The sequence below is a fragment of the Rhineura floridana genome, chromosome 6 (assembly GCF_030035675.1).
Source record: "Rhineura floridana isolate rRhiFlo1 chromosome 6, rRhiFlo1.hap2, whole genome shotgun sequence".
In the NCBI taxonomy this organism is placed as follows: Eukaryota; Metazoa; Chordata; class Lepidosauria; order Squamata; family Rhineuridae; genus Rhineura; species Rhineura floridana.
Genome location: NC_084485.1, coordinates 71159980 through 71173928, shown reverse-complemented (window position 1 = coordinate 71173928; position 13949 = coordinate 71159980). Strand labels below are relative to the sequence as shown.

Sequence of the window (13949 nt, the reverse complement as noted above, 5' to 3'; positions counted from 1 at the left end):
CAACAGGCTTAATTTAACTATGCTTTTTAAAAAAACTCTTTTTTAAAAAATCTGATGGATACTCGGTAATTGTTTGGAAACCTGTTGCTTGTTCAAGACACTTACCTGCAACTGCAAATATATGATTTTCACTTCAGGAATCTAAAATCATAGATATTTGCAGCATCCCTGCTATTAGCACTCCTGCCAGAATCAACATCATAATACTGAGTGCTGTGAAAGCATTCTTGGCAGTTGTGCTGTTGCCTCACAAGCACATGTTACAGTGTATGATAATCTGGAAAATCTGATATGCTTGTCACAATAGCACAACAGGCAGAATTTTTTTGTGGGCTACCTGTTAGTTCTAGGAAATAATAGTTTCTAGGATTCAAACATCTTAAAGTACTCCTAACTATTCCCCAATGAACTTATTTAACCATATGTTTGCGTTGTTAACTGTCTTGTGTTTGGGCCAGAGAATTAAAATTCTAGACGCCACAAGTGATTTTAGCATTTTATACACAGGTTTGTGCAAGGTCAAGTTGAAACTGACTCAAATATATTGAGTTCCTACACTTCTGTGTAGGCAAAATCCTTATGTGAATTTTTTTTGATATTAGATGGAGATTATTTACCCCACTACTTACTGAGGCACCTTGAATGTCAGCTTGTTGTGAATTATCGTGGTTAACTTTTATCATTATCATATTATTAATTAGTTGTCTAATGCAAAAAATAGAATAAAAATACAGAGTTAAAAACATAGTAATCATTAATACACTAATGAAACAATCTCAAGAATCACAAGAACAGCAAAGCATCAGCAGTATGTGGGCCACAACCCCTCACAACCCATCAATTGGCTGGGAAAAGAGGAAAGTCTTATTCTGGCACTGAAAATGTTTAAAACTGTTCTAGGAATGCCTCATTGGAAAGCATTCCATAACCCAGGGGCCACAACCAAAAAGACCCTCTCTCATATCGACACCCTTTATATTCAAGTTCTCCAGTTAGTGTTGGATTGTTAAAGGCACTAGTTCAGATAATAATAAAGTTATACAGTGCTGCTCTGTATGCTCCCTGAATAGATTTTGATCATTCCTTTCATGTCATAGATGATGTTTACTGCTTATAATATCTTTGTTATTAGTTTTCTTCCATTGTCTGTTGCAATAGCTTTAAGCACAAAGCCATTTGGCATGACTGAGATTACCAACAGCTCAGATCTCTTTGGTTTATAGTTTATTAATGCTATTAAGGACTAGTTTGCATGTTATGGCCACCATACGATTTAGCCACAGCACACTAGTACATATGGCCCCCCCAAAAAGGTTAGCCTCTGACTTCTGGGATTGTATATGCTTAGGCCAGCTTTGAAAGGTTCTAGAGTGCTGTTATGAAAACAAGGCACTTTCCTGCTCCTTTCTCTTAATAGTTCTACCAGTCTTTCTGTCACACTGAGAACGGGAGAAACACACCTCTCTGATTTAAAGCTGCCTCCATGTGTTCACTTTAAGTATAAACAGGCCCTTAGACTGGCCTCTGTAAAATATTGGCCCAGTAGCCAGAGCTTAAGCTAGCTTTGACTTTGATTTATGAAGGGGTGGCTTTTTTGGCCCTATGATGATTAAGACAATCTCTAAAACAGTAAATTGCTGTTGTTTAAAACAACACTGATGTTACCTGCTTTTTCTCTAACTTTAAGTGTATGTGTAAGTTTCTGCTGGCTTATTTGTTGATTTAAATCGATAGCCTCCTACCACAGGCTTAGAATGGGAATTCAGGGCCAAACTGAACGATAGTGATTTGTATATAGTTCTCCCCTCATGCAGGTGTATGTGTGTGTGTGCACGCGCATGCACACACTACAGTTTCTTCCTCAAAATGCATCCTCCAAAGATGCACACAAGGGGAAAGAATGCAGAGATAGCTTTTTAAACCTTTTCTCATCCTCCAGGGGTTTTTTTCTGTTGAAAATCCCAGCTCCTTTTTTGACTGGGGGGGGGGGAGAAATAAATGTACCTTATATCTTTTCCCCTGCAGGTAAAAGAGCATCTTGGGGAAGGGTGCAATTTTCAGCAGGAAAATATCTGGAGGAAAAATAATTTAAAAGCTGCAGATATTTGAAGGCAGATTGCTGCCACCATTGCTGGATTTTGTTCTTAAAGGAGAAGGGACTACATACAACTCAGTGTCGTGTGTGGCTTGGCCCTAATACCACTAGAAAACAAATTTGTTTTTTGAACACTATCCAGTCAAAGTTAAGTCCTCTTAAGACCTATTGATTTCAATGGGAGAATTCAAGCTCATGCTTAAGGTTCTTCTCTTGAAATCAGTGAGATTTGGAAGTGTTTTACACATAACTGAATCATACCCATAAATTTTATGTGAATTCTTACATAATTACTTCTGAGCTTCCCAAGTTGTGAGATTTTATGAAGAATCATATGCATGCTTTCAAGCCTAGTTTTGCATTGATATGGGCTAACAACATATATAAAAGCTAAGACTCTCAAGGTGCCAACTCTGCACTTGCCTGTTCAGAGCCCATTGCCAGGTTGACCTTTTCTTCCTCCTTTTATTGAAACGAGTGAAACACTTCATCTTAGCTCTGTTCTGTATCTGTCTATAAATGTGTCTGATAACTACTATCATAATAACTCAGCACTTTTGAAATTGGCACCTTTATTCTCTCTGCCCCAAATGTCCTGAAGAAATACAGCTACTATCAGTCACTTGGGAAATGAGAAATCCCAATTAGTTCTCCAAACACACACTGCAAGCCAATAGCACAGCAAAAAGTCAAACTCAGATCTTTTGAATCTGATAGTAGCATATGCATTTTGTAATACCTGCTTTGTTTTGTTTTTGTTTATAAAACAGTCATGCAAAGTGCTACTTCCTTTAGTTGAACATGATTTTTATTTTGGCATGTGTGAGTTAGTCCTATCACCACCAATGTAGGCAAAGTGTACATTGTGCCCAGGCCAGTAATGTTACCTTGCTTCTAGTATTGTATTTGGAATGCAAAGCCAGCTGTTCCTGTTCTTAAAAACCTAGTTCCTTTTGTGCTTTCAGAAAACTTGAGTGGGAGAAAAGCTTTCAGACACAGTCTCGTCTCTGGCAGTTGCCCCATGTACCAATGACATTGCATGGTTAATCTGGGAGGGGGCAGCAATGAAGATTGGCCAGCGAGTAACCTAGGCATCAGATTAATGAAGTGCTCCTGTCAGTCCAGAGTGTCACGCTGAAACTCCTCTTGATGTGCTCATAAATCAAAGTGACGGTGCCTGTTACCCCAGTAGCTGCACCCACTCAGCTGCGTCTAATGTAAACAGAGTGCAGACAAATGCATTAAGGAACTCAAACCCCATCGCTAGGGAAAAGATCAGGGATCAAGTGTGTAAAGGTTGGAGCAGGAAGAGGCAGGGTTGGATTTTGGGATTGCACCCTAACAGGAAACCTTCCACATGTGCCCCCATCTCTGAAAGAAGGAATGATTGGAGAGGCCCAGTGGGCGCTAGTGACTGGCAGAGTAAGGTTCAGTAATTACTTTCTTTGTGTTTAAGATTTTTATCTGTGGGCCGATAAGCTTCATACTTCATTGGTTCTATCAAAAGTACGCAGCAGATGACCTCCAAAAGTGAAAGTGTCCACAGAAACCACAGACTCTGGCAGCAGCGCATCAGGGGAGGGTGAGAGGGAACTACTAGGCAACATCAGAAGGAAACTATTATTGTAGTACCTGGTGATCAAGGAAAGATGTTTGAGAAATGTGGCTTATTAGAAGTAGGCTGGAAGAAAGGCTAAAGTGCCATTTTACATATACAGTGCCCATTGTTAGACCTGGTGTACTTTCGTATCTTGTAAGGGTAACCTGAACTCAATTTCCAATGATACTATCTCAGAAATAATAATTCCATTACATGCATTACTATGCCTTGCATTCAGTAATATTCAGTATTTGAATATTAAAATGGATAATTCTCCTCTTCCCAACGATTTGGGGTGAATAACAAAAGTCAACAAGACAACAACAAAAAATAATCCTCCAGCAGACTAGCAGAACATTAATAATTCACTGACATTTACTCCCCCTTTCCTAACTTAAACCCCAGAGGCCAGCCCTAAACAGGTAGCTCTTGCTACACTACCATAAAGGAAACAGGCTTGGATTGTAGTTGGAGTTGAATCTGTAGTTGAAGTGAGTTTCATAATGGTGATGGTGGGGAGCCACCAAGAATGCTTCTCTTCACAGCACCTTTGCTGTCTGAACTTGATCAGTAGATGGTATCAAAAAGAGGGCATTCTTGGTGGATGTCAGAAATTATATTGGGTCATGTGCAAAGAGGCCCTTTCAGGTGTGTTTGCTATACTCCCAAAAACTAAATATATAATGTGTTTGTCATGAGTCCTTTCCTTACTCTAGTAACGAAAACAGTACTAGAGAGTATAGTAATATCACATTACTGGCAGATTCGCTCCCCTCCCATGCTCATTATGGACAAAGGGAACAGTCCAGGAGGAAACTCTTATATGCAAGCCTCACTGAAATGAATGGGAGCTGCAGAAGAGCACAGTAGTATTCTTGCACAACTTCCATTCATTTCAATAGAGCTTGTACAGGAGAATTTCCCAGTGCCCAATGCTTCTGCAGTTGCCTCTTGCTACTGTGAGGCAAAGCAAGAGTATCTCCTGTCCTGCCATTTTTGATGGTGTGGAAAGCAACTTTAGAACATATTTGTGAGTAAGAACTCCAAGGAGGAGGAGAGTTCTTGGTGACCTTGAATTGGAGACTTATAAGCAGGTTAGTTTCTAAGTTAGAAACTTAGAGAAAACCAGCTGTAAGCTTCAAGCAACTATTTTAACCAGCTCTTCTCCCAGTGGTGGTAACTCGTTATATGATTATATGTTCTATCCCCAAATCATTTTGTGTGTGTGTGTTATGTGCCTTCAAGTCGATTACAACTTATGGTGACCCTATGAATCAGCGACCTCCAACAGCATCTGTTGTAAACCACCCTGTTCAGCGTAAGTTCAGTGTAAGTTCAGTGGTGCTTTTGTGCCTTAGTTACTGTGTTGCACTCAAAACATGTCCCGACAATCCATTTTTCTAAGGGCACATAGTTGCACTGCTGGATTCTCTTCCAGGCTCCCGCACGCACTCATATGACCTTAGACTTAAATGTACCTTCTATTGATCCCCACTTGTACCACACCCGAGTTTTTCAGATTATCAGTTTTCAGTGCTTTGAGATCCCATTTCAGTAGAGAAGCAATGCTGCTGCAGCTATTTCACCTGCTGGTTACTTATAGTTCCCTTGTTCTCATCTTTTATCCCTCAGACTCCCAGAACCTGCTGTAAAGGATGCTAGGGCTCCATGACAAGTGCATGAAAAACATACAAAGTATTGTTGAGTTATGAAGTGAATGCAACATGCCCTGGAAATTCTAATGGCTTAATCCGTTCCCAATTTCCTTCTGCTTTACAGCCTGGAAGTTGAGTGAATGGGGCAGTGTTCCCGCTCTGATGTAACAGGCAGAAACCTGTGCTCACAGAACGGCGTACCAGGGAGGGAGGGAGGAAGCAAGGGAGGGACAAAGCAAACTGTAGTCAGTGCAATGCTGCTGTAGATTTTTACACAGGGCTCTACGATCTCCTCCCTCCTGCCCCCGAGTGCATCTCATCGGAGTGCATCTCACACCCATAAAAATGTTTTAACATGAATGACTCACCCTTCCTTGCTTTTCTGCCTGCAGTACAGTCTGTGGGGGATGCCTCTTTCCAGTTTTGATTCCCCTTAGCTGAGACAGAGCCCCTGGTGATTCATAAGTTGGGAATTTTATCCAAATTGAAAATGAATGGACTTGCCTTGATATGCTCATACTGTTCAATGATGTATAGTATTCTGTTATTTAAAAAGCTACCAAACAAATGCTTTGAAGATTAGATGGAGGACAGAATGGATGTTTTGAATCTTTCCCATATTTTGCCAGTTTTTGCTTCTCCAAGGCCCCCTCGGGACTTGTGATACTGTAGATCTCTGTCTCTGCCTCTAAAATTCGTTTATTTATAAATTGCACTTGTCATTGAGTCTTAGTGCCCCTTACAAGGAGGTTCTTATAGCATGTTTCGTGTGATAGCATACTGAAACCTAAAATGCCAATGGAAAATTTTAACAAGTTTATGACTGTTATGTTGCCTGTGGTTCTGGACAGGATTTTGTGTGTGTGTGTGTGTGGGAGTTTGTGGATGTTCATTGCAGCTGCATTGTTATTTAGTACATTTTGTCTCACCTTTCTTCCGTCATGGAACTCAAGGCAATATATGGGGTTCCCAGGTGGCCTTTCATCCAAGGCACTGGACTAAAATGCTTAGATTCAACAACATGGCTGTGTCATTATTTATTTATTTATTTATTTATTTATTGTACTTATATACCGCCCCATAGCTGAAGCTCTCTGGGCGGTTTACAGTAACTAAAAACATTAAAACAAATATACAAATTTAAAAACACATCTTTTAAAAACAATTTAAAACACAATTTAAAAATTTAAAACAATTTATCCTTTTGTTCTGCTTGGTGAAGTATGATGAGGTTTCCCACCACTGCTTGGCCATTATTAAATTAATTCAATTAACATACTGGTTATCGTGTGTATTAGTTTATTGCATTACAGCCATAGGCCATTGCAATGGCATGCAGATAAAAGGTAAGACTTAAAACTAAACATAAAAGAGTACATAGTACACAAGATTTAGGGAGATACATGATGCACAAAATTTGGTATATTACACAAGAGGCCGCAAGGCAAGCAGAAAGACTCTTTCCTGCTTTATCTCGGAACGGTTTCTGCGTATGCGGCTCTCAGTTTCTTAGCTGCAAAGGCAAAGTTAGCTACGGCCAGAGTAATGTAGCTAGTTGTGTCACCCAGAAGGATGTTAACTAATTCCCCGGGGTGCCCGCCCCCGTGAGAGTTTATAATTGAAGCTAAAAATGTTCTTCTGGGGTCATCATATAAAGGGCAGTGCAGCATATAATGAATAATGTCCTCAACTGCCCCACAGCCTAAAACACAAAGCCGCTGAGAGTGGGGTATCTTCTGTTATCGCCCTTCCAGGAAAGCTGAGGGCATTGTTTGGAACCGAAGTTCCGTAAAAGCTTTCCGGAGGGGGGGGGTGCGTAATTGTCTCAAAATATTGACAGAGAACATGGTTTGGCTTAAAGTCTGGGTACCATGGAGAGAAGGGGGAGGTAGCGATCGTGGCCCTGTCTTGGTTTGCATCCAGATCAAAAACTCGATTCCGGAGCGCAATGGGAGGGAGAGTTAGTAAATCCTCCCCGTTGAGTTCATATGCGGCCAAAAGGGCTTGGTAGCGTTGGCTCTCCAGTTTAAGCTGCTCCTGCCAGCAGAGCCTGGCTATGGTGGCATCATCCTTAAAAGGGTTTTGCACCAGAATCTCAATGTGGCCAAATCGGCTCTGGCCGACAAGGAGGGGAGGCCTAGCTCGGCTCTCACGTGGGGTGAGGGCACTCCAGGCGGAAGCCCGGTGATCTGCTTCGCTACAGAGTTTTGGAGAACCTCGAGTTTCGACTTGACTGCCGAGCCCCAAAGTTCTACACCATAGAGAATCTTTGGCAGTACTTTGGCTTGGTAAACTTTTAACATAGGTTTAACCAGTTGGCCCCCATGAGAGTAAAAAAATCTGCGAATTTGGGCGCAGGTTCTGACACTTAGGAGTTTGGTTTCGTCAAAATGCTTCTTCCAATTGGTGTTGTGGCTAAAAATGTAGGCCCAGATATTTAAAGGACCTAACTTGCTCTAGCCTTTGTCCATTTATTTGCCATCTAGGGGTGGACTTCCTATTCTTCCCACACACCAAAATTTTGGTTTTAGAGTGGTTTATCACAAGGGAATGTTCCTTGCAATAATCAGCCAGCCGCAATAATGCTCTTTTCATGCCGATTTCGGTTATGGACAGTAGCGCTAGGTCATCTGCATATGACAGGATGGAAATTTTCCTGGCGCCAACTGCAGGGGGAAAGTGGGCTGGGGAAGATAGGGCGGGAACTATCCCATTCATATAAAAATTAAATAGAAAGGGGGCTAATACACATCCCTGTTTTACTCCCCACGGGGATTGGATAGGAGAGAGCTCCACTAAGTCCCAGGCGTACTTGCAGATAGTTATCCTGGTGCAATGCCTTTATTAACCAAAGGAGCCTCTTATCCACATTTGTTTGGCCCAGCTTGGACCAAAGAAGGTCTCTATCTATTAAGTCGAAGGCCATTGAGAGATCCACAAAAGCCACGTAAAGGGAATTTAATGCGCCGATGCTGACTTCCTAATTTATCAGGTTACCAGGAGTGCTTAAAATGTTATTTTTTTATTAAATATTTTCTTACTGATAACAGTGGAGACTAATCAACTTCCAAACAAACCTTTAATAAAGGTTTAAGGAAAGTCACTGCATAAATTATTTAATAATAATATTCAAACCATTTGCACTGGGATTTACACCTTTCATTTTGTCTTTTGAGCTTCCCTTTTAAATTACTTCAGTAATTTGAAAAGAGTTCTATTCTTGGCTTTGCCACAAACTCCTCATGAAAGCATGGGCCTCGTCTTGTTGGAGTTGGTGTACACGGATGTCAGTGGGTCATTGTTTAGGCCCACAAGTTAGTCTGCTAGAGTACTTGAATTTTAAGATCATTTAGAGCTCTTAATTTCTGGAAGACTGAAATGGGTTCTGCTGCTTAACTTCTATTTTTTCCATTGGGTTGACACTCTGTTTCTTACCTATAATCTGAAGATCATGATGAGCAGTTGTGACACATTCTGCAAAGCCTTTAGTAAATTATCACCCATATTTGTCTTACCTTTTTCTCTATGTGTAAAATCTTATGAGAGGCAAGAGAAACAATAAGTTCATTTTGGAGTATCTTTCCTTTTGCCATTTTAATAAATGCTTCTTTAAAAAAAAAATATTCCTTGACTCCACAAGAGACCCCAGATCCCAGATATTCCAGTTTCAGGAGAAGGCAAGGCCCAGATGGCTGTATGGTACTGCATAAAGTCAAATAATTGCCTTTAAAAGTCTCTCATACTCATGACTACAAGCCCTTTGTATTTCCTGTAGGGACTCAATCTATTGATACTGGTGTATATGTTTAGGATAGGTAGATACAACTGAGAAACATAGAAATTATCTTGCTTTATGCATGATTCAAATGCACAGACTTTGTGGAAATGCTCATCTGGCAAAGAGACTCAGCATTTTACACAGCTCTGCCAAGCAGGTTCGCTCTCTTCTCTTCCGCCACCCACCCCCTTCGTTCTGCTGCTATGATAGATCAAAGGCTTTCTGTCTTGGTTATATGCTGTGTGGCCACTGAGGACAAGAGATCAGGATTGTGAGCTGTGCTGGCTGCATGCAAGGCTGATGCTGGGATTGGGCTGCTTCTGCAAGACCCTAGAGAATCCCGGAAGGCCTGTGCTACAGGGTTGAAAATAATGCGTTTTGATTTTTTCCTTTTGTCTTCCAGCAGCCATTAGGGAATAAGCAGCTGGCATTCCAACAACAGCTACTGCAAATGCAGCAGCTGCAGCAGCAGCACCTGTTAAACCTCCAGCGACAAGGGCTGGTCAGTTTACAGCCAGGACAAGGCACCGTTCCTCTGCAGACTCTTCCACAAGGTAATGCACATAAGCTTCCTTACTCTTTGTGTCCTATAGGGGAGTAACCCATCCACCCTGAGCAGTAATTAGCACAGCCAGTTGGTTTTCTGTTAATTTTTAAGAGCTGGCTGTTTCAGTGTACTTGGGGCCTAGCATTTAGCATGCTTTCAGTTTTGTTATCAATAACACCTTATTGAACAAGAATGTAATGTGCCTGATCTGCCTCATGTTCAAGGAATATCTGGGAGCTGTGTTGCTGCTGATGGGAGAGAAGTGGAGCCTAATATTTCATATTTACTTCTAGTGCAAAATACAGGACTTGCCTGCTGACAGAAGCTCCAGTATGATGCTGCTACTTTCTGTCTGCAGGAGGGGGGGGGTGTATATTAAAAGTAGCTTGGTTTGATGCAGACACCTTATGCCCCTTTTCTCCATAAAGGCAGTCCTTAAGGAAAGCAGCAGAGTTGAGACTTATAAACTTGGGTTAACTCTTGCTAAATGAGGTTTTTTGAATATTTGGAGATCCATTCTCATGAATTGGTAGGTCCAATCAAAGGCAATTCATGTAGTGATGGTGGTGAGGAAACTGAAATTGTTGCTCAGGTGTTGCCAATGAGTTCCCCTCTCTTTCCACTTCAGTCTTGACAGCAGGAGTTGCTTTCACCCCCATCCCCCTTGCCCTCACCACCTGTTCAAGTCTACTTGCTCTGTAGCAGAATGTCCAAGGACAGAGGAGTTTGGACTTGAAATTTCAGTCTGGCATCCTGGATTGATTTTATTGTGATGGTCAGAACTGAGCCTAAACCCATCCTTTGGGGATGGGGTGTGGCTCATTGGTAGGGCACATGCTTTGCATGAAGAAGGTCAAAGGTTCAATCTCCAGTATCTCCAGGTAGCGCAAGGAGATATGCTGTCTGAAATCCTGGAAAACCATTGCCAGTTAGTGTAGACTGTATTGAGCTGCTACTGACTGATGATGTGATCCAGTTCACACATAACGCTAAGCCAAGGCTAAGCATGAACAAGAAAATGTGGAAGTGCACAGAGTGAAAATTGCAGCTGTTTCACTCCTCGCCTGGTTCTGCTAGTGCCATGGTAACCAGAGCTAAGCCAGGATTGTGATTTGTCTTGCTCCAGACAAACCACAAACAGTGAGCCAAGAGCAAACCATGCCTACTGCTTGTGGTTGGTTTGGAGCAAGACAAACCATGTGCTCGGGTTCACATGTAATACTAAGACAAACCATGGCTTAGCTTTGCTCTGTATAACAGTACACTTGCTTGTTAACACTTAGCCATAGTTTGGCTTAGTGTTGCATATGAACCAGGCTGGTATAAAGCAGCTTTCTATTTTCCTGTGGGTAACTGAATTCAAATATGTAATAAAAGGCTAGTTTTTAAGAATTACTTCCTGAACAGCATTCTAGCTGGTACTGTGGCTCTGAAGTTCAGTATACCTACCTAACCATCTAAAAGGCAGTGTGTTAATCTCACTAGCCAAATAAAGACAATAATAAATGCATTCTTTAGTATGAAATCCATTTATTGCCTGAAATACTTATGATGTATAGTTCCAGACATAACAAAACCAACCCCCCTGCAACATTGAACAAACCTTAGCCTCCCTTCTCCCGCCTATAGAGTGCTATCATCAGCCTCCATGAATTTTGGAATAGATATTGATCCAATGTACTTTACTCGCTCAGATCAAGTCTTGGGGTGACATTTAACATGAAAGTGAATAATTTAACAAATTTCCACACTTCCACTTAATCCAGAGTAGCTTTCATATATACCTATAAACATATTTATAAACACATGCACATTACAACTGAAACTGAAGTTTAAATGTCTGCTTCTGTTTTTCCTCTTTTTTTTTTTTTGACAGTAAGGATCTTTCCAGCCCCACAGATAAGGCATGCTGCCAGGCCAGAGTTATTTAACAATCAACAGAAAACTAGATAATTTTAAGCAAAACAGTTCATGAAAAATTGAATATAACATAGAATTGGATATATAAGAAAATAAGTGCAAAAATAGCGTGCCGACTTGGTAGTTTCCATCTTCTGCCAAGTCAGAATTTTAGCTATGTCATGGCCGATTCTTAAGCTAACTGCATTTGTTGTTGTTGTTATATGCCTTCAAGTCAATTATGACTTATGGCAACCCTATGAATCAGCGACCTCCAACAGCATCTGTCATGAACCACTCTGTTCAGATCTTGTAAGTTCAGGTCTGTGGCTTCCTTTATGGAATCAATCCATCTCTTCTTTGGCCTTCCTCTTTTTCTACTCCCTTCTGTTTTCCCCAGCATTATTGTCTTTTCTAGTGAATCATGTCTTCTCATGATGTGTCCAAAGTGTGATAACCTCAGTTTCATCATTTTAGCTTCTAGTGACAGTTCTGGTTTAATTTGTTCTAACACCCAACTATTTGTCTTTTTCGCAGTCCATGGTATGCGCAAAGCTCTCCTCCAGCACCACTTTTCAAATGAGCTGATTTTTCTGTTACCCACCTTTTTCACTGTCCAACTTTCACATCCATACATAGAGGTCAGGAATACCATGGTCTGAATGATCCTGACTTTGGTGTTCAGTGATACGTCATTGCATTTGAGGACCTTTTCTAATTCTCTCACCGCTGCCCTCCCCAGTCCTAGTCTTCTTCTGATTTCTTGACTATTGTCTCCATTTTGGTTAGTTACTATGCCAAGGTATTGATAATCCTTGACAAGTTCAATGTCCTCATTGTCAACTGTAAAGTTACATAAATCTTCTGTTGTCATTACTTTAGTCTTTTTGACGTTCAGCTGTAGTCCTGCTTTTGTGCTTTCCTCTGTAACTTTAATCAGCATTAGTTTCAAATCATTACTGGTTTCTGCTAGTAGTATGGTATCGTCTGCATATCTTAAATTATTGATGTTTCTCTCTCCAGTTTTCACACCTCCTTCAACTTGGTCCAATCCTGCTTTCCGTATGATATGTTCTGCGTACAGATTAAACAAATAGGGTGATAAAATACACCCCTGTCTCACACTCTTTCCGATGGGGAACCAATCGGTTTCTCCATATTCTGTCCTTACAGTAGCCTCTTGTCCAGAGAATAGGTTGCGCATTAGGACAATCAGATGCTGTAGCACCCCCATTTCTTTTAAAGCATTCCATAGTTTTTCATGATCTACACAGTCAAAGGCTTTGCTGTAATCTATAAAGCACAGGGTGATTTCCTTCTGAAATTCCTTGATCCGTTCCATTATCCAACGTATGTTTGCGATATGATCTCTGGTACCTCTTCCCTTTCTAAATCCAGCTTGGACGTCTGGCATTTCTTGCTCCATATATGATAAGAGACTTTGTTGTAGAATCTTGAGCATTACTTTACTTGTATGAGATATTAAGGCAATTGTTCGATAATTACTGCATTATCTGGGATCCCCTTCCTTTGGAAGTGGGATATATATTGAAATCTTCCAGTCTGTGGGCCATTGTTTAGTTTTCCATTTTTCTTGACAAATTTTTGTCAAAATTTGGACAGATTCCATCTCAGTAGCTTGTAGCAGCTCTATTGGTATGCCATCTATTCCTGGTAATTTGTTTCTTCCAAGAAAAAGAGCAGCTTTCACCTCACATTCTAAAATTTCTGGTTCTTCATCATAAGGTTCCTCCATGAATGAATCTGTCATCCTTGCATCTCTTTTATAGAATTCTTCAATGTATTGCTTGCATCTTCCTTTTATTTCATCTCGGTCAGTCAGTGTGTTCCCCTGTTGATTATTCAACATCCCTACTCGTGGTTTAGATTTCCCTTTCATTTCTCTAATCTTTTGGAATAGGGCTCTTGTTCTTCCCATTTTGTTGTCCTTTTCTATTTATATACAATAACTATTGTAATAGTTTTCTTTGTCCCTACGTACTAGTTGTTGTATAGTTGCATTTAGAGTTCTGACCATGTTTCTATCTCCTTTTGCTTTTGCTTTCCTTCTCTCTTTAACCATTTAAAGAGTTTCTTCAGTCATCCATTGAGGTCTTTCTCTCTTTTTAACTAGCAGTATTGTCTGTTTGCATTCTTCCCTGATAATGTCCCTGACTTCAGTCCATAGTTCTTCTGGTTCTCTGTCAACTAAGTTTAAAGCCTCAAACCTGTTCCTTATCTGATCTTTATATTCTTCTTGGATGTTATTTAAATTATGTTTTGGCATTATGAGTGCTTTGTTGTTCTTCTTTAGCTTTACTCTGATTTTCGATACAATCAGTTCATGATCTGTACCACAGTCTGCTCCTGGTCTT

General features: G+C 40.6%; 1 protein-coding gene across 6 annotated transcripts in view; it reads left to right on the top strand.

Moving 5' to 3' along the window:
• Window positions 1–13949, top strand: part of FOXP4 (forkhead box P4) — a 196369-nt gene that overhangs the window by 132474 nt on the left and 49946 nt on the right. For all 6 annotated transcript variants that reach the window (XM_061632295.1, XM_061632296.1, XM_061632298.1 and 3 more), the window contains one exon: window positions 9532–9682. In XM_061632295.1, the coding sequence (XP_061488279.1) occupies window positions 9532–9682 (151 nt within the window). The remainder of the gene's footprint in view (window positions 1–9531; window positions 9683–13949) is intronic.